At 40.0% G+C, this 24,547-nt stretch overlaps 2 protein-coding genes across 2 annotated transcripts; both read right to left on the minus strand.

Moving 5' to 3' along the window:
• Window positions 1–1,867: 1,867 nt before the first annotated feature.
• Window positions 1,868–9,524, minus strand: LOC111228054 (high affinity cGMP-specific 3',5'-cyclic phosphodiesterase 9A-like). The gene is made up of 18 exons (XM_022753837.1): window positions 9,456–9,524; window positions 7,574–7,644; window positions 6,885–6,962; window positions 6,460–6,503; window positions 6,299–6,353; window positions 5,958–6,028; window positions 5,736–5,823; window positions 5,541–5,622; window positions 5,349–5,423; window positions 5,163–5,249; window positions 4,837–4,941; window positions 4,529–4,611; window positions 4,086–4,242; window positions 3,793–3,906; window positions 3,384–3,488; window positions 3,136–3,264; window positions 2,954–3,049; window positions 1,868–1,918 (listed from the first exon to the last, which is right to left on the minus strand). The coding sequence occupies exons 1-18, from the start codon at window positions 9,522–9,524 to the stop codon at window positions 1,868–1,870; spliced, it is 1,560 nt and encodes a 519-aa protein (XP_022609558.1).
• A 4,754-nt stretch (window positions 9,525–14,278) lies between these two features.
• LOC111228065 (hepatocyte cell adhesion molecule-like) lies at window positions 14,279–21,335 on the minus strand. The gene is made up of 7 exons (XM_022753848.1): window positions 21,129–21,335; window positions 18,261–18,608; window positions 17,658–17,939; window positions 16,343–16,433; window positions 16,006–16,073; window positions 15,754–15,824; window positions 14,279–15,019 (listed from the first exon to the last, which is right to left on the minus strand). Exons 1-7 carry the CDS (start codon window positions 21,226–21,228, stop codon window positions 14,657–14,659), a joined length of 1,323 nt encoding a protein of 440 aa, XP_022609569.1. The 5' UTR covers window positions 21,229–21,335; the 3' UTR covers window positions 14,279–14,656.
• Between the last annotated feature and the right edge of the window lie 3,212 nt (window positions 21,336–24,547).

A 24,547-nucleotide genomic window follows, 5' to 3' on the forward strand; every position in this document is an offset into this window, starting at 1 on the left:
GAGATACTTTTATGCTAATATGTTTTAGTATTTGTATTATAATTTGTATTGTATTACACAATGTGACTCGACTCACTGTGGACACGCAGTTATCCTTTTTTTTAGATAGACGACACTCTGGCATGTGCGTTGTCTAACCTTTATATATAAGGACTCAGAGGGTGTGACAGAGGAACAGACATAGAAAGCACAGTTTACATGTATTGTGAGATGAAAACTTTTTTACAGGACAAATTGTGTAACACCTTGAACAATATGAGCCCCTACGTGGCTTTATTTTATTAAAACTGTTGAACGCAAAGAGAATACATCTAGAGCTGTGATTAATGAACTGCTCATTGTGCGTGAACAAAAAAAAAAAAAAAGTAAAGGTGCAAAGCTGCATTATTCTTTGGAAAACACAGAATGCACCATGTCAATCACAATTTTATTGCTACACTGAGGTGAAAACATCCCACTTTGGTGCATTTTATTTGTCTAGTGGAAAAAGATATCATCATTTATTGTTTGGTGAAAACATTTTCCTGAACCTTTGGTCCATGAGGCCAATTCTGCAGCCATTGTATATTTGTTTTAAATGCACAGTAATCAATCTCAAAATAAGGTTTTAAGTTGTTTTGTTTTTTTTGAGAAACTGGTCCTTCAAACTCTTGAGGTGCTATTACATTAAAATAAAAAAAAAAATAGAGAACAACATAAACACCATAAATATGCAGAGAGGTCAGCAGGTCCCTCTCTGTTACATCCAGTGCAAAAGTCTAAGTCAAAGTTCAAGATATGCCACCTTAATGCCTAAGTTTAGTTCAGTATGTAGCCAAGCTGTCTGTCTCTTTACTCTCTCCCTCCTGCTCCATCTGTCGTCTTCAGAGCGCAGCGCAGAACGTCTTCACCGAGGCTTCACTCATGTTTTATTAAAGTCTTTCCTGAATCTGAACACAAAAGAAGACCCCTGCAATAAAATAAGAGCTGGAGTCAGGCAGAGAGACACAGCTGAAGGACGAAAGCTGAAACTAAATCTAGTTTGAAACAACAAGGTCATTGACAGAGAGCTGTGCCTAGATCAGCACAAACCATCCACCTCAGTGTTCATAGAAAAAAAAAAAAAAAAAAAAGGTCTTTGATTGAAGTCGCCATAGAGCTGTGAGTGAGGATTGACCTCCCTCTGTGGAAAGTCAAGACTTACTCTGACTCTAGTGGTGACTTCATTTTATTTCTGTGGAAAAGTTCAATGTAAAATGACAGAAACAAGGTTAGAGTTTCAATTCATGAGCAGAAAGTGTTGTATCTTGCCACTGTAAAAAAAAAAAAAAAAGGAAACATGGTGTTTAAGAGGGAAACAAATGAGCAACATTTTCACCACTTTGTGTCATATTCTGACATGACATTGCAGAAATCAAAAGGGGGCAGAGTATCAAAAATCACACTATTTTTTAATTGAAAACTCAACTTTTTGAACATTAACTTTAATAATTTTCATGAGATTTCTTTATTTATTTCTTCTGTCTTTCTTTACTTTTCTTTGCAGGCCGTTGATGCTCTATACAAACAGGAGCTACCTACTTGCCAAGACTTTCTGAACCAATTTTGCGTGAGCCGGCTAAACGGGATCACCCCGTTGGTTTTCCTTTTTGTGAGCTTACTGATATAAAGAGAATCCAAAGTAATGAAAGTGCTGCACATTCCTAAAGGTCTGACTTTTGGTAGAAAGAGTTCAGCGCAGAGGAGAGTTGCTGTGGAGAGGCCAGAGAGAGGCAGAGACAGAGAGCACTCGTGACACTAACACTAAAAAAAAGAAGAAAAAAAGCACAACCAAGGAGTCAGTTACTTTTACTTACACAGATACCACTGCACTCACTCACTGCAGAGCTTACTTCTTCTTCCCGCCTAATGACATATTTTCAGTTTTTTTCTTCTGTGCCTCATTGAACAAAAGACACACCTTTATGTTAGCAAGTGGTTTGATGCGTCCATGTTTGTGTGTGTGTGTGTGCGTGTGCGTGTGTGTGTGTTTGTGTGTGTGTGATTGAGACCCCACCCATGTGAAACAAATTGCAGAACACTCCAAGTAAAAAGCTTAAATGACAGTGTGTGAGTCAACTTGGATTTGTTTACCTTCTTCTCACTGCAGGAAGCATGTATTGCCGCCATTGTTTTAACCCCTTACATTCTGGTCTCCCTTTAAATGTTTTCACAGGTCAGGCATGTTTGCGACAGTAATGAAGAGTCCTTTCTATCTTTGTTTGCTGCATGTGTGTGCAGAGTCAAACCACTCTTATTCCCAGCCTTTTTCACTACATCCCCTGAGGTCAAAATATGACATTCACTCTTTTTTGCTGTATGATTGACACAAAAAATATCAAAATAACAATAATATTCTGACATTGTGATCATTTTACCAGATCCAAAAAGGAAGAATTGCATTCAAAACCTATTTCCTTCATTGTTTATGGTGCTTATAGCATTACATTTCAAAATTCAAAAGCACAAGCTTAAAGCAAAGTCACTGATATCAACATGTAGTTTTACAGGGGGGCTATCTACAGGACTATTTCTTGACTGGGACCAGTAATCAATAATAGAAAATGAATAAAATTGAATTTACCTGACTAGCCTGCAACTGGCTGGAGCCAAGAAATAGTCAGGCACAAAACCCGCCCGCAAAAAACCAAACTGTAATTTCTAAACTTAGTTTTTTGTAAAGATTACATGTGAAAAAACAAATGTTAATTAATGATGATGATTTTGTTACCTTTCGACAAAGCCTGGCTAACTGTTTCCCCTCTCTCCAGTCTTTATGCTAAGCTAAGCTAACTGGCTGTGTGCTGTAGTCACCCCACCCACAGATAGATAGATAGATAGATAGATAGATAGATAGATAGATAGATAGATAGATAGATAGATAGATAGAAAGAAAGAAAAAGAAAGAAAGAAAGAAAGAAAGAATAGGTTCTACCTCTGTCATGGCATCGTCAATCTGTTTCAGCTCCTCGTAGTGGTCACGAGAGTCTCTCAAAGGTTGAACCATGATCTCCTCAATCTGAGGGAAAAGCTGTTGGGAAAACATCACAGTGTGAACATTATCTGTTAATCAATGACAGTTTGCTGAAATAGGCACAAATCCATAAACACTTCTACCTTCATGACAGTTTCAAACATTGGGATGAGAACAAACTTGATGAATCCAATTTGAGCAGTGGGTTTGGTGACTTTGTCTCTGTCCATGAAGGGAGCCACTGGGAGACCCTCAGACTTCTCCCTGTCACTCTGGAAAGCGGAAAGTGGAAATATTGTCATTTGATCCAGAGTGCTGAGCCCTTTCTTCAAGCTGACGACATTAGATCTTGTATATAGGGGTAAAAGTGAAGGCTTTGGTTGGGGGTCACCTGCATGAAGTACTCCTCCAATAGACAGTCCACCCATGGCTCAGCGACCTCAGTTGGCCTAACCTCGTTGGAAATATCACAGCACTTGATCAAAACCATCTTCAGCTGAAAACACAAACATATACATGTACAATACATACACAAGCTGAGGACAAAGAAGCCTATTCATTATTGTGGTGAATAGTGTAGTAGGTCTGTCATACAGCATCTACTGTATTTCTTTGACACTTTCCCAGTTACACTAATACTATCCAGTTTACTATCCAGTATCCCATTCCAGTTGATTACAGCACACACAACAAATAAAGGCCAGCTTGTTTTGAGGTCAGATCTTGTATGTACAGACAAGTAAACAGCTGATGTCAGGTGGAGATGCAATGTGATCTTGTAAGACATAATGTGTACATACACATGTCACATGCTCTTCATTGGTGAAGTCAAAGTTGTCCACTTTTTGCTTGAAGGAGTCGAGTATCTCTCCGTGTCTGGCCATGTCGGTGGCCAGAATGAGGGTGATAATAGCCTGAAAAATGTAACATCAAAGCTTTGTATGAGAGGTTTGCACGACATATGTGTACATTTTTATTCATGAAATCACAATAGTCTTCAGATTAATTGTCACGAAGAGATCCCTAAGGATACCTCTGTCTTTACTCAAGCGCTACGCTGCTCAGTAATTAGGGCATTAACTGCACATTTCACCTGTCGGATCTGTTTGAATGCCTCAGGATCCACATTTGCAAAGATATTGCACTCAGGAAGAGAAAGGATCTGGAAGGCCACAGCACAGTGATGGTTCTCCAGCGGAGATATGTCATTGTAGCGCACTGCCAGCTCTGTGCGGGCATTGATTTGGTACCTGATAGATGGATGACAGATGATGAATGATGGATTGATGGTATTTTCCACATGAAGTTGCCCTGATAAGAGAGGTCCTTGCCTCGCCTGCCTGAATCTCCGACCAAGAACAACATGATAATCTGAATCAGGGTGTTTTCATACCAGAACTCTCTCCATGCTGAACTAGTTTCACAGTTCATTGACAACGGTGTTGTGGGGAGGATGTCAAAACATGGTGAGGGGTCAATGGGCATCTGCACTGGTCTATCTGTCAACACCCCTACAGATAGGATAGTGAGTCTTACGTGTTGTTGTAGCCGGGGTGGTCCAGGTCATGACACACTGCAGCTGTCATTAAAATGCCCATATCAGTGAGAGTCAGCTTCTCCTGGACAACGGTGCAAAGGAACAGTATAATCAGAAAATGCAAAAATGTTCATCCTGGGAGTTCATTAGTGAGCATTTTAAAGACGGATGATTCTATATTAAAAAAGAAAAAAATGACTTGTAAGAAATTCAGTTCAGACATTCAGAACTTCTTTAACTTCTGTTCACTTGAATGATGTCCTTGACACACATGAACATACACCGTACTGACAAACACGCAGTTTACCTGTAGGTTGCAGAGGTGAATCATGCCATACATCATCTGGCTAACGCAGAAGCAGTGACGGAAGTTGTGGAAGGGGTTGTTACGGTAGTTCTCCTGAATCGCCAACTAGAAGACAGAGATTTATTCATTCAGTGTGCGTTCGCTGCTGAATATTAAATCAAAAGCATTTCTAACCATCGTAACCTTTGATAATCATTTTGTAATCTATGTCAGAACATTGATACTCCTCTCAGCAACACCACTGCTTTTTATTGAAAAGCTCTGTCTTTAAATCTGGACCATGTGCATTACAGTGTATAATGTGTCCTTTATTGTTCTAACTTTACCAGCCAGCGTTTGAGTGTGATGGGGTTCATGTTGAATTCCTTCACTAGCCCCAAGTCATGGTACATGTACTCGAGACAGCTCAGCATCTGCAACAACAAAGAAAGAAAAAAGAAAGTCAGATATCAGTGCCTTGGAGAACACGCTATGGAAACGGCTGATGGAGTTGAGTGGCGATATCCACAAACCTCATTGTGTTCCCAGTGCCAGACATCAAATGTTGGCTTCTTCAGCGCCTCAACAGTCTCCTGAGACAATGTGTACTGTATATGCCAGATAAGAAATAAAAAAAATCATCAGAACATCAAAAGAAGCTTTAGATAATCAGAAGTTAGTTTTGTCTAATAGTGATCTAAAGGGATCTGTCAAAGGGGACATACCTTGGGGTAATTGGGGACATCTCGTCTAGGAGTGACCTTCTTCCCGTCGTCTGAGAAGTTGTATTTGCACGGACAGTTTACTCTGCGGTCGGAAGATAAAAGGTTTAAGGGACTTTGTTTAATTTTGACAGTATTTTTGAAATGAATGTGGTAATTGAACATAATGTAGAGGTCTTGTGTTTAACTTCGTTTCACCTGCCACCGCCTCTTGAAGTCATCTCATCGCGTAGCTTCTTCAGATCGTTTTTACACTTCTCAATCTCCACCACTTTCAAGCCCTCCACTGAAACAAAATGACACATAATATGTTTCTGCCAGAATGATTTTATTTTGCATTCATATCACTGGTTATGGTGCTTTAGAATAGGATATCCTGTAAGGTCCTTTAAGATACATCGTTTTAAATGTACAACTCACATTCCACTCTCTTCTCCAGCATGGCTAGCCTGTTGGTGACCTCAGTCTTCAACTCATTGATGCGAAAGGCTCTGGGAGAGAATAGCAAATCATAAGGGAATGACATGTATGCCTACTTCACACGGTTCACTGCTTATAATGACAAAATAAAACTGGAATGGGACCTGCAAAATAAAGCTCAAAGTTGAAAGAAGTTGTTGTCGAATTCAACTTGCCTCCATGGGTTGTGGCAGGTTTTTACCAGTGAAATGCACCAGTGCCAGCTATGTGTGTGAAATATGTGTTAGGGCGGGGGAGGGCAGGCTTCAGCCATAACATAACATAAACAACAGAGGTGTTACCTGCTGAACTGCTCAGCCACCTGTGATAACACGTTCTGAAACATGTCCTCCTTCTCTGCAGACATAAATACAATTCTGGTAAATCATTGTGAACAGCACTCCCGTTATCAAGTAATTAGGTATTCAAACTAATCATTACTTTACTAACACGTACAGCTTACCTCCAAGTTGGCCCGTAGACAGAGGGACAACTTTGTACAAAGAGCTGTGAGGAAATCAGATGTGCAATTATTATTCCTAATTACCAACATCAACGTATGAATGTTTCTACAGTGATATTTTTTAACTAAGTCAGATCCTTTGAATTTTTCAAACCCTTATAAAGAGTTGACCAAACAATCTCGCCACACAGTCCATTGAGCGACTGATCTGTAGATAAGATTGAAAGCTCCTTAACATCTACTAAATAGACTTATGGTGAGACTGTTTTTTCAGCTACTGTTTCCATGGTGAAATCTCAATCTCACTTGATAACGATTGTTTGCAAAAAAAGAAAAAAAAAAAAGGCCTCTGGAAAGGGGCAGCAATTTGGAAAAAGATGATGTGATTTCTATACAAATACAATATGATAGTGCAGGTGTGTTACCTTGGAGAGTTGGTGGGCATGGTGGGATCTATGGAGACCAAGGCACCCTCTGGGTCCACCATCATGATGGCAGTGTTCCTGTTGTGAGAAGATGAGAGTAAAAGTGAGAAAAGTAGAATCCCTTGAGTTGTAATCCCTCCTCTTAACCTTTTACACTATTTCTTGAACGATAAAGGTTTTTGAAAATAAAGTTATTTGGGCTTTTCTTCCATGGAGCAAGACTTTGTTTGATATGATATTATATATGAAACAGAAATTATCTTCTTATTGATGTGTTTTTTTATTTTATTTTATTGTTACACACGTAATAATGTGCATCATATTGTATTTTAGGAAGGCAGTCACCAGAGATAATTAAATCAAAATGCCCTAGAGCGGCGTATAAAAAGTTTATCTCTCTCAATAAAAGCGGATGACAACTATATCTTGCATGAATCATTGCCTGTTCTGATGTGCACGACTAATGGAGTTTGTCTGTTTAATTTTTTGCTCACAAGTGCTCCTTGTTTGTCAGTCTCGGCTTTACCATGTGGAGCTTCTCAACGTGTTTTTATATCTCTATCCATCATGGTGCACTATGACTGCATGCGAGTCTTTCTCTGTTGTATATTTTTGTGCAGTGGTTGCCCTTGATTCAACCCTTCTCGGATATGCGTGACCTGGATGACTGAGAATCTTCACAGACAAACCTGGGAATGTTCGATGAGGAACACAGAAGCTCCTTGATGTCACATGGACTGCAGTGCCGACTGAACACCACCTGTGAGACACACGCAGCTCTTTTAATTCATTAAATCAGGTGCAAGCATGGTTCCCGTTTTGTTTTGATTTATATACTGTAGCTACATGTGATGGAAATGATGAAGGTTGAATTAATTGTTTTTTTGGGGAGGGGGATAATATCACATAGTAGTGGTATTAATCACTATCTTGTCTCATGGTTATTGAGAAAACCTCCTCTGTTGCCCATAAGTCCAACACAGTGCAGTCTGTGTCTATATGGTCTCCAAAGGCACACCTGCACACAAACAGCTGCTGTTTTGATATAAGGTCCCCGTGTTCTGACAGGGAAGGACGGTTATCAGATTTCATGTGTTTTTTAGACAACCGAGTCACATGGGGGTGTAAAGTAAGGGTTGATTTCTTTTATGGCTGAATAAGGTTAACACGGCAGAGGGACCAAAGAGGGAAAGAAAAGGACAGCTGGAGTGTGAGAGTTCATGGAGCTCTTGAAGATAGCAACATTATCCACGCCTGTCATGCGAAAACAAATCAGTCCAGTTTACACGACTCACAAGCACACTGCGCGACTTGTATGCAGTGTACAAAACAAATCTGTCTACGGAGGGTTTATAGCAAAGAGTGGGCAAATACACCCTGGGCAAAAAAAAAACAAAACTGTGATCTTACATCTAAAAGCGAGCAGGTGTAGCAGACAAACATTCAGCCTCAGGCCGTGGGCTTGGGGCTCTTGAACAGACATGTGTCATTGCCAGCTCTCTACTTGAAGTACTCCACATTCACCAGATCGACAAGTGTTTCATTTATCTGTATTTCAGTATGTCTGGAATGCTGAAACATAAAACCCGAGCCTGAAACCATTTGTCACGACTATTGCAATGATCACTAAACTGTCGCCCTGTTGTCATTATGATTAAAAAGCTGAAATAAGTGATATGTTATACTTCAATTTGTGTTCCACATTTTTTCTTTTCCGTATTTCTAATTAGTTGCTTGAATAGACATAAACATAAGCCGAAGGAAATATATAGATGTATAGCCACGATTTCACTCATGCCCCAGAGCTGTGAGACAGCAGAAATGAATTCCGGTTAGTAAAGCTGCTAACAACAGGTGTTTGGTTCTGTCAGTAACACCTGTAAGTCAAACTGCTCTGCATCACCGTCTAATTTTAACTCCTCCATAGGTGAGTTTATTCCACAGGGGAATACTTGCTATGCGTCAAGAATTGAATGATTTAATTGCCATAGTTAAAGGAGTTCAAGGTGTCTTTTCCTTTTTTTTTAATCAACTTTTTATCAAATTTTGATTCATGTCTTGAAATAGAAAAAAAGAATTTAGATTTATTGGATGAGTTTCAACAGTGACAACTTCTAACATATTTTTGATTTTTTTTTTTCACCCATAAACAACCCATGTAACTTGGATTTCAAGAGTTTTAATTGTGATTTTATCAACAAGTTGACACATACTCCATGTGCAAACACAGATGTGATTAATATAAGAAATAGTCAAAGTGTTTCAAACATCTGTACTGTTTATGTGTTTTACGATGAGTGTTACAGAATACAGATAACATATTCATAGCCACATTATTGACTCTGGATGTTACAAGGTGTATATTGTATATTCTGTATATCTCCTGTATATTAAAATCTTAATGAATTCATATTTCCTAGCACTTTTAATTGTGAAACAGTTTCTGGAAAAACTGGTTAACTTTTTGGTCAAACTAGCTATTTCAGACATCTCACGTTGAACATAATTTTAACAATATAAACAATAAAAAAGACTTAAGAATTCAAACATTTCTGCTGGAACTGGACCTACCTTTTGCACCTTCCCATCCACATCCAGGTAAATGGTTTTGGGGGCATAGGAGGAGGAGCTCGAGCCCATGTTGACCTCCCTCTCCTCTCTTAGACACCCGCAGAGATTCTGGCTTGGAGCCCTGACTGACAAACCTGAAGAGCCGTCAACCAAGTGAACAACGCTATGTAAACAAATAAGAGGAGAAGACATTTTTTCAGTACATTCATCCAGACACGGTTAAGTGTAATGTTGGAAAATAGAACGTGACATAAGAAAATAAGAAAACAACTGCAAATGAGGCAAAATGAAATTACATAATACTCATGTTTTTGCACCAGCTAAGAAAAAAGTGGAAAAAACAAACAAACAAAAAAAAACAGGGGTAAAAATGTAAAATATTACCAGGGAAAATGCAAACTCATGTATAAAACATGATAAATAAACTGGCCATTTAAATTTTTATTTATTTTCCATAATCCACAACTACATGATGCAATCAAATAGTAAAAGATCCACTTTCAATAAAACATAATGATACATTTACATGATACATATAGTACAGTTAAAAATAATCACACAAATGAATCTAAAAGCAGCAGCACATCTGTTAAACTTACAGTGTCAGCGATGCAGCTTCCCCTGTGGAGAATGGAAGTAACGTCCCAGGTGCTGAGGATGCAGCTGACTCACATGCAGACTCACTCAGACTCAAACACACATACTCAGAGGGAAAATGATGGGGCAGAGAGAGAGAGGCTGTGGGTGATAGAGAAAGTGAGGAAGGGTATGTGTGAGGGAGCCAGAGGGGTATGGAGTACTACGAATATAACTGGCACTCTTACTGGTTGCCAGGGGACTGTTGCTATGGGAAAAAAAGCAACCCTAACATCTTAAGTGGTGCAGGGCTTTTACCTGTGCTGCTCACAGACGTCTTATCTACATACACTGATCTCGCAGGACAAACACATTCAAGTGTTATGGCTTTATCATGCACTGAACATAACTTGTTTACTAAACACCTATCTGATTGAAACCTGGCCAGAGACTTATATTGTATCTGTGCTCTGTTGAAAACAGCAATTATTATTGGCCTAAAAGGCACACAGTGCACAAACAAAACATTGATTAGAGCACTCAACAATACATGGAAAATTATATCTTATCAGGGAGACTCCACTTCTGACCAAGGGGGGCCCTAATTTCAAGTGGCTTTCTTCTTCCTGTCAGCCAGTAATCTGCATGAGTGCTGCATTTGTACGTACATGTGTGGAAGTGCGTTATGTTCATTTGATATGCATTTGTGGTTGTTTTCTATGTATGTATCTGCGTGTGTATGTGTGTGTGTTACCCTCCTCAATCCCCTCATCCACTTCATTATTGAGAACAGGTCTAGCAGATGGTTTGGTCAGATTGGTTCAGCAGAGCTCTTGAGGAGATTTCAGAGTGCATTTTATTTTAGCATCAATTTATAATTGAGCAAGGACGATTATGTAACAAATATATGTCAAAACACATATTCTAATAACATGAAGTAATATATTTTAGACATTGTTAAAGAGCTAAAGTCTAGATGTATTTCATACCAGATCAATTCCATGTTTCGAGCCCAAAAACGCAAATTTGTCTCATTGGGCTTTACAATGTGTGCAACACACAGCAACCTCCGTCTTTAGACCCTCAGTTTGGAGAAGAAAAGCTTCACAAAAATCCTTCAGGGGGAAAAAAGGAGAAACTTCAGGAAGAGCAATAGAACAGGTGTCACTCTTCTGCAACAGCATAGATGGAATACACACTCAGATCCTTTACTTTACAAAAAGTACCAATACTATTTACTGTTGAAAGTCCTGTACTAGTTCTACAGAAAAAGTATTCAATTTGCAGAAAAATGGTCCCTGTTACGGATAAATTATTATATTTACAATATTAAATCATTAATACTGAAGCATCGCTGTGTAAGAAGCATTTTACTGCTGCAGCTGGTTGAGGTGGAGCTAGTTTTAACTGCTGATGTTTGTTTATTTCTTAAATATTAAATTATTTTGGAAAATATTGTAATATTTCACCTTTTTAGGGCTTGAACAGTTAATCAAATAAAACAATTTTAGAAATATAGTTGGGAGACATCTCTTTGGTGTAACTCATCTGAAACATGATGAAGAGCCCTAAACTAGACACCGATTTCTTTTGTAAAGTGTAACAAGCAAAAAATGTTGAAAACCACTGGTTTAATCTTTAATACAGTTTTTTTAATTTAGAATTTTTTTTTATTTTATTTTTTTTATAAAATTTTAATCTGAAAAGTAACCAGTAACTATATCTGCCAAATATCTATATTATAATATCTATATCTATTTGCCTCTGTAACATAAATGTACAGACAGAAGTAGCAGTGGTGGAATTGTAACAAGACAGATTGAAAATATAAATATAGTAAATAACATATAACACTAAGGAAATATTCAGTGTTATATGTTATCAGAATTTCAGGAAAAATGTAACAGGGTTTTCAATAAAGACTAAGAATCAGAGAAGACGTCAAGTAACTTCCATCTGCCACAGCGATCTAGTAGGACATTGGCTACAGAAACTCCTCTCTTCTTCTTTGTTTTATTGACCTACATTAACACAAAAGGCCGAGCTCTACCAGGGAATTACCTATTATGGATGAGTGACAGGTCCTGGCTTAGACATGTCACAAACCAGGCCGCACAGCCATGACAAAAGAGGGAGATGCACACAGACGAGCCGATGAACAAATTTAAAAAAAAAAAAAAAAAACAGACAATAAATCTAGGAGAAGAATTTAAACTAACAATGGCATGTATAATCTATAAGATCAGCAGTGTAAGTGAGCGCATGAGTGAAGAAGTGTGTGAAGGCAATGTTGTACGGTGCAGCAACAGAAACAACACAAACCAAACGGCTGCCTCAGGGAGGAGAGAGAACCAGAACTGAGCTCCGACATGGTTTTAAAAGCACTAGCGCACAGGGCCCAGGTGTGCCACGTCTGCTGATGAGCAAAGGTACTGACAACCCTTTGCCACACCCACCTCCAGTACCTGCAAAGGAAGCAGGCATAAACAGGAAGCAACAGGTACACAGATGGAGAGGGTCATCACAGACACAAAAAAAAAAAGCAAAGATGAGAGCTTTCCAATAATAAAGTCACCCTCCTCTACTGGGAATCTCACATCAACAGGCTGGTGTGAACAAGGGCATTAGTGAGAATGCTCGACCAGGCACGAGGAGGAGGTAATTAATTCGAGATTGAGAGCGTCATACATCATCTCTATTCAACTCTTAGGACACCTACTCCCCTCACACTCATTACACTGTGCAGACACACGGACACAAACACACATACCGTATGCACACAGATGTGATGATGATCCCCAGAGTCTAATTACTGCCTGGGCTTCCAGGGCTCCTCTGCCACGCTGGAGGAGAGGTGGAACATGATGAGAAAGACTGTAAGACTAAAAGCCAGGATGTGAGATCAAAATAGATAAAAAGCAATGTCCAAGCTCATTAAGAAAGGCCCGCTCTCATTATCTCAGGACATTTCATTTTCCACTTACTGCAAGCCACAAGTGATTATGCACATGTCTGTGTGCTTGCTTACTTATGTGTATCCATGATGCTGTATGTGTATTCATGAGACTGTGTGCCAAGGAATAAATGGTGGTTCAAATAGAACAAAGACCACAAAGCCCAGATCAAAACAGGCGGATCTGATTTGCTTATGTAACCACAAGACTCATAACACCTTCGGTAACGGAAGATACATTTCAGGATAAAAGCAATTAATAAAATCATGCAGATTTTCATGACAAAAGATGCCCAGCTGGTCGCCTGAAGGGAACACATTATCCTGATAATAGTGGTGAACTAGGCCACTTTGTGTGTGTGCGTTTGCATGGATTACACTCTCTCACAACCTTGTACCTCAACTGAACAACTGAATACGGCGCAGCACGTCCTTTAATCTTTGATCTTTTTGGTCTTTTTTATTCCATGCTGTCCGTCAGTGGTTTTGTGCAGTGGGTAAAAAGAGCATGCTATAAACCCAACATAAGGAATTGTTACTGTACTATTGTACTAAATACAATTGCCATATGTTTTCAGATACGATTTGTCAATAATCAATCAAGAAGAGTCTATTGATAGAAAATCATTTGGAGGATACATGATTGAATTGAATGGCTTGTAGTAATTCAGAAGTGACTGTAAATATGAACTCTTTGAGTGCACATAACAGCCTCCTCTTGGCTTGATCATATTTTCTATATTTGGATTTTTTTTTTTGTCGTTTGAGCACAGCTTGATCTTCACTGACCTTCTAATGTCAAGTAATTGAAGAGTAAGAGGCATTTCAAAAGCATCGAACATAACACAATATACTCAAAAATGTCATATGTCAACAGCTACACAGCAAGTAAATCTATCTCTGAAAAGTGTACATTGAAATACAATATGTAAAGGAAATGTGTGGGTGACACCTAATGGGCTGGACAGGAATTACACTCACATTCAAGGAAAAAAAGGTAAGATGTAAAAGGACGGTTTGTGGCATCATGACTTTGTTGAATGGTGTGCATAACAATGATAACAATATAATATTACTGTCGAAGTCAAAAACAGGTACAAATAGAAAATACATAAAATATGTAGAAAAGCGATAACAACATACAAACTATTGAAATTGTTTTATTACCTTAGGTTATACAATGACCTAATAAGAATACAGTTTGTGGTTTAATTCTTCCAAAACAAAACAAAACAAAACAAAACAAAACAAAACAAAACAAAACAAAACAAAACAAAACAAAACAACCCTAAAAACAATTAACTTACACATGCACAGGCACTTATCAAAAGTTCAAAGTAAAATTTAAAATGCAACAAGAAGCAAAATATATACCAGAGCTGGAAATTCTTTACTGTTTCAGCTTCATATATATGATATTCTACATGTTGGTGAACAGGATATCATTTTTTCATGTCACAGGATATCATCAAAAAACTACAGACTTATTGTGCATAGCCATAAATAATGGAACATGAAAATAAGGAGTTAGGTTAAAGGGAACTCATCTCTTATCCTAGTGCATCCGATCCTTTTTTCTCGTTATCCTCAGGATGCAACAAAAGACCAATAAACTATACAAGTACTTTACATATCACAGAATGAAAGCATACATCCCAGGAACGTGCAGTCGTCACTGTTGCGATGGACAGTGTGTCTGGTCGCTGGGATCTGGATGCTCTGCCTCTACAGGCAGGTGGCTGGCTGGGATGCCCACTGGAGGACGGACCTTTCTTATTGGGCTGAAACTGCGTGGAGATGAACCCGGGGAGTGAGCAGGTGAGCGGACAGGGCGTAGGGGAGGACCTAGATGGGGCTGTGGGATGGGTTGTGCCAGTGGAGAGGGGCTGCGGGTGTATCTGCGTGGAGCAGTCCAGATGGGCTGCTCAGTTCTGTTGGAGGTGGGGGGAAGGATTGGAGCATAGGTAGCAGGGATACTCATTTCTGATTGGCTGACAGCATTGCCAGAACATTCTTCCAAACGCTCCAGAGTCTCCTGAAATAGGAAAAGATGTAGTTACGATCACCATCTGTGATGTTTTATCTCTGATTCTATTATTGCTGCATGGCTCTATGGATGGCAGTGTTGGTCTGGTGTTAACATTTTTGGCTTTTAAGGGCATATTTTGATAAGTATTGTATGGATTAGCACAAAAGTTGTTGTTTTTTTCTCAGACATTAGGATAAAGCCTAATAAACTTTAGTGATCCCCTGACTTCTCCTGTAGCGACACCATTAGGCTCACATTTGTGGTCTTGACTGACATTTCTTGACAACCACTGGGTGGTTCACCATGAAATTTGCTAAGAACGTTTATGTCACCTTTAGTATGAACTGTAACAACTTTGGTGATTGCACTTGTACTTTTCCTTTAACAGCCTCATCAGGTCAAAACCTATTTATTTATTTATTTTTGCAATACTATAGTTGATAAGTATACTTACTTATGAGCCACTGCTTTCTCATCAGCATCAGCTGTACTTTGCGTTTAGTGCTAGATAGCAAATGTTGTTAGATGCTAACATGCAAAACTAAGATGCTAAACATTAACATCAGAATGTTAGCATTATCATTGTGATCATTTTATGCTGATGTTAGCTCTCAGCACGAAGCACAGCTACAGAGCTGCTAGCATGGCTGTAGACTGTAGTCTTGTTTCATTGTTATAAAGCTGTTAATGGCTATTATAAATGCCAAATGGGGTTCTGGGGAAAAAAAAGAGTGACTTACATCTTCATTCAGAACATAAAGAGGCATGGGACTCCTTCGACCGAGTGTCGTGGGTTTGGGTACAACGTCAACTGCAAATAAATATACAGTATTCATTTTAGAAATGGTTGGTATTCTGTTGACTATGGTTAAATTCATGTAAAATAATTCTGGATGTTTTGTGACATGTGTCAATGGTTAATTACAATATAATAAAAAATATAACAAAGTGTTGTTTGACACATCATAGGAGCCACTGTAACTGCTGCTCACCATCATGGCCATTCTCGCTCTGCTCTACATAGATGGGAGCTCTTTGGGGGACAGGTCGATGCTTCTTTCTACAGCAAGAAAAAAAAAACTCTTGGAACACATACAAACCTTCTTCCAAAACTGGGGGTAATACAAGTTACAGGTTGTTCAATCATTTTCCACTAGATGTCCAGACTAGTAGAGAATGGTGACACTGTTGAGCTACTTGAGATTCTAGTCACATCCTCAAGTGCAATATCAAAGCCAATGAGAGACACAGAGGGAGATAGAGAGAGAGAGAGAGAGAGAGAGAGAGAGAGAGAGAGGGAAGAGGGGAAAAGAAGAAAATAGCTCTCACTTTGAAGGCTTCCAACAGGCACAGACTGTCACCAAGGTGATTAGGAGGAATATGCCCCCAGTGGACAGGATGATGTATAGCGAGCTCCGTCCTGAAACAGAGTCATACAGAGAGGTAGACGTGAACACAAAGAAAGAAAGAAAGAAAGATATAAAGAAAGAAAGAAAGAAAGAAAAGATTTGTGTCAATAACAGCAGGACAATTAATGCAACGTTTGCAGGATTAGATGAAGTTGTGTCTTCAAGGCAATAAATAGTTTTTTCCTAGTTTTTTTTCTCACAGACCATGAGCTTATAATGAAACATGGCCAGGATATGGAGCATGCAGAAGATTTGATTTTTTTCCCCAACTGCTTGCCAAGTCTTTTGAGTGTGCTGGCATGAATACAGTGCAGTGAAGTAGCACATTAGGGTAGTCACTTTGAGACTTTGTGCCGTGCTGCTACCCATGCTGAGGGAACAGAGAGCAGTTCGAGGGTCTGTAGCTGTCTCTTCATGCAGCACATCAGAGTACAGCAATAATGAAGTCAGGATTACTGAAGTCCACTGAGGCACAGCGTTCCCCCCACCTGCCTTCTTTTTCTGCTCCCTCCTCATAAATAACTGTCCATTCATTGGATTAGACTGCCTCTCCCTCTCTCTCAGCCTGACATGTGGCTCTATAGTGGCGCCTGGTAACAGCCGCTCTGAGCCAACTCTGCTGCACTCTCTGCCTGGATTTGCACTTGTTGTAAACAACATTGTTAGAGCGGCAGGCATGCTTGTGTATGGGTCAGCATGAGATGATAATTGCTTCAGCTAGCCACTGAAAATGGAAGGTTGTTGAACAATGAGATCAAATATATTCAGTTTTCCTAAGTAGAGTCTTTCAAAACCAGATTGCTTGGTATTGTTGGAGGAATTATTTTAAACTAGAAACCATTAGTGGAATGTAATTATTCACTTAAGTACTGTACTCAAGTGCAATTTTGAGGTACTTGCACTTAAGTATTTAAACTTTACTCTTTTCCACATTTATCTGACTGAATGCATTTTTATAAATAACACAATGCAGTTAATCCAAAATTATAATATATAACAACATATATATATATAACATTGACAAAGGTCATTCTGCCCAATGAGTACTATTGATACTTAAAGCACAATTGGAGTATTTTTACACTGTGGTAGTGCTACATTTACTCAAGTTAAACATCTACTGTACTTCTTCCACCTCGGCTGGTAACCCATCTGACGTTATTATACCATTATCTATTCTTCCTTAATGTAAGCTTGTATAACTTGAGATCCTACCGGTGTAACATTCCACCTACTGTAGACAGTGAGCCGGACAGGTATGCTCTTCATGCTGCTGATGGGGTTCTCCACTGTGCAGGTGTAAATGTCATCGTCTGACATAAGAACGCGTGAGATGGTCAGCACCTTTTGGTCATGTGAAAGCAGCAGGCGTGAGTCATTGGTCAGCACCTTGCCTCCCTTCAGCCAACTGTAGATGGGCTTTGTGCCGTTATCGTGGGAACAGTGCAGGTTGAAGTACTCACTGTACTCCAGGACAGACGAAGCCATCATCTGGATATAAGGTTTGGACACAGGAACTGGAGGATGACAGGGCAAAGGCACAGGGGGCTTGAGATTGAAATTCACAGATACGAGAGGGTGGTTGCCCTCTGGATATATAAGAACAGCTGATAAGTGGAATCCTGTTTGGTGTCTTAAAAAGAACACCACCAACACTGTGAATCACTCTGTATCGCGCTCTGAAAAAGTAAACTTCAGTATTACAGTACTCTTGGGCAATATCATGTATATTCAACTTGTATTGATTTTGTATTAGCTCATAACTCCTCCTCAGTGTCCTGCTCTGACTGCTCATATATTCTGAAACATGAGAGAAACCAGAGGGTAATTCTCCATACCATCCACAGTCAGCTCAATGTAGTGCTCTCCAGTGAAGCTGTCATCTGTGATGGAGATCTCCACTTCGTACGCCCCTTCGTCTGACAGCTTCAGGTTGTGAAGCAGCAGCGATCCATTCTCAAACACCAGGATACGGTTGCGGTACTCTGGCCTCAGGTTCCCTATGATTTCTGTTCCAATGGACTGCACCACTGTGATAGGTTTCTCTTTGTTCCTCTTTACCTGCCACTTAATCACGGGCTTGTCGGAGCTGCTGCTGGAGTAGCTGACTGACAACAGGGCCTCTTTGCCCACTGTGCCCCTCACCACCTGGGTTTGGCTGGTCACATTCACCGCTGACACCTCACCTGGATGAAAGGCAAAGAGACAGTGGTGAAGTCTCAAACTGAGGAGCAGACGGAGAGGAATACAAGGATAGCATGGCAGTTGTTTGGGGACAGTCACTATGTTTCCTTTGATGCTCCGCCAGTGAGCAGAGATCAGAGGAATTAACTATTCACACACACTGAAACAACAGAGGACTTATGCAAAAACACACTAATTACTGCTACACTAATTACTACGACCACTACAAACAGAAAGGAAAAGTCAGAGCAGTGAAGTGGCGTGGATGCAAAAGCCCTGTACACCAGAGGTAAAAAAGAACAAAGCACATTTACACAGCTACAGTGTAAATACATGACTGTCATTTTTCTGTCTGTTCATGAGATTTTTTGTTTTTCCCACCACTGCATCTAAGATATTGAATTGTGTTTGAAAATACTGGACTTGTCACAATTCTTCATTTATTTGATTTGATTAAAGTTTTATCTGAAATTTGAAAAAAAAAAACTGTATAATGAGCCCCAGAGATGCATCACGCTGTTAGACTTTGAACTCCACAACATGCTGGTTTAATTATTTTAAATAATCAAATGACCAAAAGCATTAAAATGCATCTTAGATGTTGATGCACCTATAATGCAAAATTCTTAAGATTGTAGAAAGTAAAAAAGAAAAAAACTAAACAAAAATGTCATTTTATTCTTATTTGGTAATTTACTTTACTGATCATTTTCTGACAAGATTGTCACAAACATAATGCCAAGATGCCACTGAGTCTTAAACATCAAACACTGAAAAAAAAAAGAAAAACTCTGCACACCAAGTATCTACTAATGAATTAGCATATCTACATTTGATGTAAATGTGCAGAGGCTGCCTTTCCCAACACTAGTAGCACATTAGTAACTGAAATTATGCCAACACTGCTTTTCTAGTTCTTTTTCCATCACCCCTGAAAACTTTGTGCCAAGATATGAGACACCGTGATATATTTACTAAGTATTGCTTTTTGTGCAATAATTTTACATTACATCTCACTGGCTTTGAATGATTTGATTGAAACAATTGATTTTATTTTACATTACACATCAATGTAAATGATGTACTAATTTTTAATGCCAGCAATTAAACATTTAATACAATTTAGGCTCCTTTTACTTATAAAGAAGCTCAACTTCATTTTGATACTGTGAGACAGGGCTTTCATTCTTTTTCGGTTGCAGACTTAATGAATAGAAATTCTGTGCATGTCTGCCTTAAAACAGCCAGCTTAGTCAGCTTATACTATGCATACAAACAAACTTGCATGCATACACGTTGCTTTGCTTTTACCCTGGCCCACGACGCCTAGTCATGTCTTGATCACAAATCTGACCCCTCATGGTGAACAAGTAATGACTAATTTTGATTTGTGCTCCCCAATTATCTTCCGTCTCCCACAGGGACACAAGGATAAGGTTTTACAGTGTGAGCCGCATTTCATCCTTTATATAGGAGCCCTGTCTTGGAAACCAAACACAGCAAAGCTATTATGTTCACAGTGGAGGTTCCTATAACTCTGCTGTAGCTGGACACATGGAGGTCTAAACACTGGCTGCAGGCCTGTGAGGGGCATCCTACTGTTAGGCCTCAGTGATCGAAAAATTGACCCAGGAGCGAGAGGGAGAGGGAGAGGGAGAGAGGGACTCTGCACTGTTCACTATTCTTTGCAGTGAGGCAGTTAGCAGGGCATCGCCTCATTGCCGTGGTAACCATTTGGTCCGCCTGACAGGGGTTTCCAAGGCAATAAGACAAAGGGCATGATTGTTGGAACTAGTTTCCTCCACTGAAAAGAGTGAGAGAGGGTTAGAGAGGGAGAGACAGAGAGGAACTCTTTGTCACTGGTGAAGTTGGAGATAGACACAGGATTCAGTGATTCTACCAAAACTGGCCCGGGTGGGTAAACTGGAACCTTGGTACGGCCATGAAATCAAATCACACCGTTTTAAAACCAAAATCACCACATGGTAAACTTTTGACATCACTTTTACACTGACATGAACTCGCCTGAAACTTCCCACACACAAAGAGCAGGCCCTGCCCTCTTCAACAGCTCTCCACAAAACTTGATATCGTCACACTTAACCTACACATCCCCTCCTTGCACATCTACAATAGCCACTCCAGGCTCCTTTGAGCATTTGATGGGGAACCAATATAGAGCACCACCCATGAGCGGATCCATTGTGCTGGAACACAAGGACAAGAAAAAACATCTTCGACTAACTTAACCTGGATTAGCTTCACTTCTAAAAGACATGGGATTTAGGTTTTGATCTGCTTTTTAAGTGACACAAAGAGAGTAAACCAAAGACTGTAAAATAAGACAGTAATTGAAAAAGATCTTACTTTTTTTTTTCTCTTTGCTTGTTAATTAACTGCCAGAATTTCACAATGGAAGAAAAACTCACTTGTTTGATCATCATCTGAAACATACAGTAGCAGTCTCCCGGAAATTATTCATCCTCTAATCTCTGGATAGCCCAACAAATCTTTGGACTTACCTGTGAAGAGGAGGAGGAGGAGGAGGCCACAGAGCGTCAGTAGCACCGGAATGTCAGTGAAACTGTCGCCTGTAGAGGAGGTCTTCCTCTCCACCTTCATCTTGTGTCCTGGGCAGAGTCTTTCTCCCACTTAGCGAGCATGGTTTATCCACCCCGGGCACGTCTCTGCGGCTCAACACTCTCTCCACTGCCTGCCTTCCTGCAAGACTGGCCTCTGCCTGGTCACACTGAGCCCCACTCTCCTCACAGCACCCCACTCACAGCCAACAACAGCCAACTGTGTGTGTGTGTGTGTGTGTGTGTGTGTGTGTGTGTGTGTGTGTGTGTGTGTGTGTGTTTATGTGTGACTGTGTTTGTATGTTTGAGTGAGACAGAGACATAGTGTAGATGAGCTCCCCTCTTCCACTCCACACTGCCCTTTCAGAAAGGAGCTGAAAGAAAATAGTGTTTGCTTTTTAAGGTGGTTATTTATCTAAAAGCGTCTATTATTTTTTCAAGCTTCCTGAAAAGAATCTTCTTTTTTTTTTCAGTCAGTTAAGTTAAGTTGAGCTACTTTGCAAGAATTCCTACAGGAACTACTGTACTTCAGCCAAAACTGTGGCTCTAAGAGGAGCCCACTTAAAGCTCTGAAATGTCTGAGTTTGAAAAACAACTCACTTCCCCCCTTCTTTGGCCCACTTTTGTCACATTGTGCAAACTTCTCTCTGGACTGCAGCCTCACAATAAACTCACAATTTGTCACTTGGCAACCAGCCCTACCGTTGACCAACACACACACACACACACACACACACACACACACACACACACACACACACACACACACACACACACAGCCTTGAAGCATTTTGTTGCTACAGTATCTGTCAGGTTCATGATCCATGGTACTGTATCCCTGGCTGAGAGCTGCATGATAAGACAGGTAAGAGGTAAGAAATAAGGGGAAATGAAATATAAAGAATGACTTGTACCTGTTTTGTCCTCTGGGTGGTGTAGAAGCTACACTGAGGCGGTGAAGTGATGGATCATTAGAGAAATCAGATGAAGGAGGCAATACTTTAAGAGAAGCTGCCAACAACAGTACTGGCCATGTTCTGACATACATGTTGTGACTTGTAATACCACTATACTTTTGCTCTTTTTGTTTCCTGTCATTTTAATATCCAATGTGCATGTGAAAAAAAAAATAGGTGTGCAAATAAACAATCAACAACCAACAATGAAAACAATGTCAGAGTACAAAAAGTCAAAACACAGCTGTTTGAATGAAGGATTTTAGTTCTTAAGAGCTTTGATGACTGCCAATCTAACACGCAGTCCTAATTTCTTGTAAGATGCAAAGTTATGTTCCATGTTACATCAGTGATTTTTCACTGTTTTGGAGATTACAAGGCATTAGTTTCTATGCTCTGATGAGTCATTTGCTTTATATGTCATCTCTCTCAGTTCAGGAAAGCAGTCTTTTGTTGAGTTTTTAGAGCATTTTGTTTGACAACAAAGGGAGGTTTTATGCAGAGGAGGAGGCACGGTTGATAGAAAGCACCAGGACTGTGGGAACAGCTGCTGTTCCCCACCACTCTCCCAGGACTCAGACTCCTGTGTAGTCAGCCATCAAAGCCGAACCTCTTCCCCTCCACCTCTGCCCTCGCTAAAAGCAGCACCTCCCCTCTTCCTCTCATCTTCTAACACACTCTAAATCAAGGGAGACACTTTTCCAGTCAACAGAGTAAGAGAGACAGGACACAGACGGGGCCTGTGTGTCTCAGTCAGTCTGGGTGCATGTGTTGTGGCAGAAACCATTGTCACATTTAGTTCAGTTGAGACTGATGCCACCCCTGTGTTACTCAGACATACAGATGTGATATCACATCTTTTGACAGGGACTCCTCTGTTTTACAGTTTGACAGATGGTGATCTATCAGGTGTTGTTTATGCTGCTGTGGCAATAAAGCCTATTAATTTATACCCTCTTACTACTGCTAAGTGTATTAAAAAATTCTCACCATCTCCTAAGATGGCAAGGCCACAGGCATAACAACTGGAAAGCTGATTATTACGCCCCCTGCTGTTTGCTCTGGCTTATGCATCTCTAATTATCACCCAGGAGACTACAGAGATCTTTTCTCACTGACAAGCTGTCTGAGAAAGAGAACGAACCAGCCAAGCAGGTCTTTCATATGATCTACTCCCAAAATAGTCCACTTATGCTTAACACGTTGTAAAAGGAAGGGACAAAAGTGTTATTCTCTGGTAGGTTTCAGGATACCATGTGCTTTACAAACTTGCTCACATGACTCACATGAGGATCCATTAAGACTCTCACTAACAAGATTTTAAGGCTGATTTTTTTATTTTTTTTTGCAAACATGTCCTTTCCCCTCACTCCCAGAATTCAATCTACAGCACCAAGTGGGTGTTGTGCTATGTTTGGAGGTGTGCAGAATATTGATTGTTCACCCACAGTCATTAAAGAGACAGGAGAACGTGGCCATGGCACCTCTGAGACTGAGTAGGAGAAAAGAGAGAATAGGTCCACATAAAACCCATAGAGGATGTTTATGAGAGTGTGGCGGAGGAGGAATGTCAGCCTGAGAAGGAAGTGCTCTGCACCCCAGCTTTGCAAAACCACTGAGCGCAAGACTCATGTCGGTTGTCCTACCTCTACAGCTGGTGACACAACCAAGAACCCGTGTGTGAGTGTGTGTGTGTGTGTGTGTGTGTGTGTGTGTGTGCATGAGTGTGAGAATGAGTTGTCTCAGTGCGATCTGCATACTCAAGTATGGGTTGTGTTTTTCCTGTGTGAGAATGCATGTGCAGTTTGAGTTTGTGCAGTGTGCTGTATGGCTCAGATGTGCGTGGGTGTGCTGAGTGGGAGCATTGGGAGACTGAAGATGCTCTAGCCTGTTTCTCATAAAGCGAACAAGACTGCCTGGGCAAACGAAGCAAAAAAAATTTGTTTTTTCTTTTGTGATTTGAACAGCCTTATTGCAATAAAGGTAGGCCATGTGTTGCTAAAAATTCGCCAGGTACATACATCACTCTGTGGTGTAGATGTTCATAATAATGCACTTGTTGATAGGCTGACAACATTTTATAGCTTATATAGAAACCACTACAGAGGCTCTGCAACTGTGCATTTAAAATGTCCTAAATTGCTCTAATAGCTACTAATATTAGTATAAACTCAAGTTATATCTAGTGTAACTGTAAATTGTAAATATTAGAAATGCACAGTTTTATGTTATGAATTAATCATGAGAGTTCTTGTGTAAGAGAACCACACGCGAGACAAAACGTTGTTCCAGCTTCGTGGAAACCTAGTCTCTCCAATTATCAGCCCTGCTTACGTTGCAGTGAGACACACACACACACACACACACACACACACACACACACACCAACAAACAAACAAACACACA

Source organism: Seriola dumerili, unplaced genomic scaffold (genome assembly GCF_002260705.1).
Source record: "Seriola dumerili isolate Sdu_G_001 unplaced genomic scaffold, Sdu_1.0 BDQW01000199.1, whole genome shotgun sequence".
Taxonomy (NCBI): Eukaryota; Metazoa; Chordata; class Actinopteri; order Carangiformes; family Carangidae; genus Seriola; species Seriola dumerili.

Bases quoted from the DNA above. Each gene is read 5' to 3' on its own strand.
- LOC111228065 (XM_022753848.1), bottom strand. From the start codon at position 21,228: ATGAAGGTGGAGAGGAAGACCTCCTCTACAGGCGACAGTTTCACTGAC. The intron at 18,609-21,128 runs GTAAGTCCAAAG...CCTTTCATCCAG, and splicing joins CCTCCTCCTCCTCTTCACAG to GTGAGGTGTCAGCGGTGAAT. The intron at 15,020-15,753 runs GTAAGTCACTCT...TTCCTATTTCAG, and splicing joins TTTATGTTCTGAATGAAGAT to GAGACTCTGGAGCGTTTGGA.
- LOC111228054 (XM_022753837.1), bottom strand. From the start codon at position 9,524: ATGGGCTCGAGCTCCTCCTCCTATGCCCCCAAAACCATTTACCTGGAT. The intron at 6,354-6,459 runs GTAAGCTGTACG...TTATGTCTGCAG, and splicing joins GTCTACGGGCCAACTTGGAG to AGAAGGAGGACATGTTTCAG. The intron at 1,919-2,953 runs GTAGAACCTATT...TTGTTCAATGAG, and splicing joins TTGACGATGCCATGACAGAG to GCACAGAAGAAAAAAACTGA.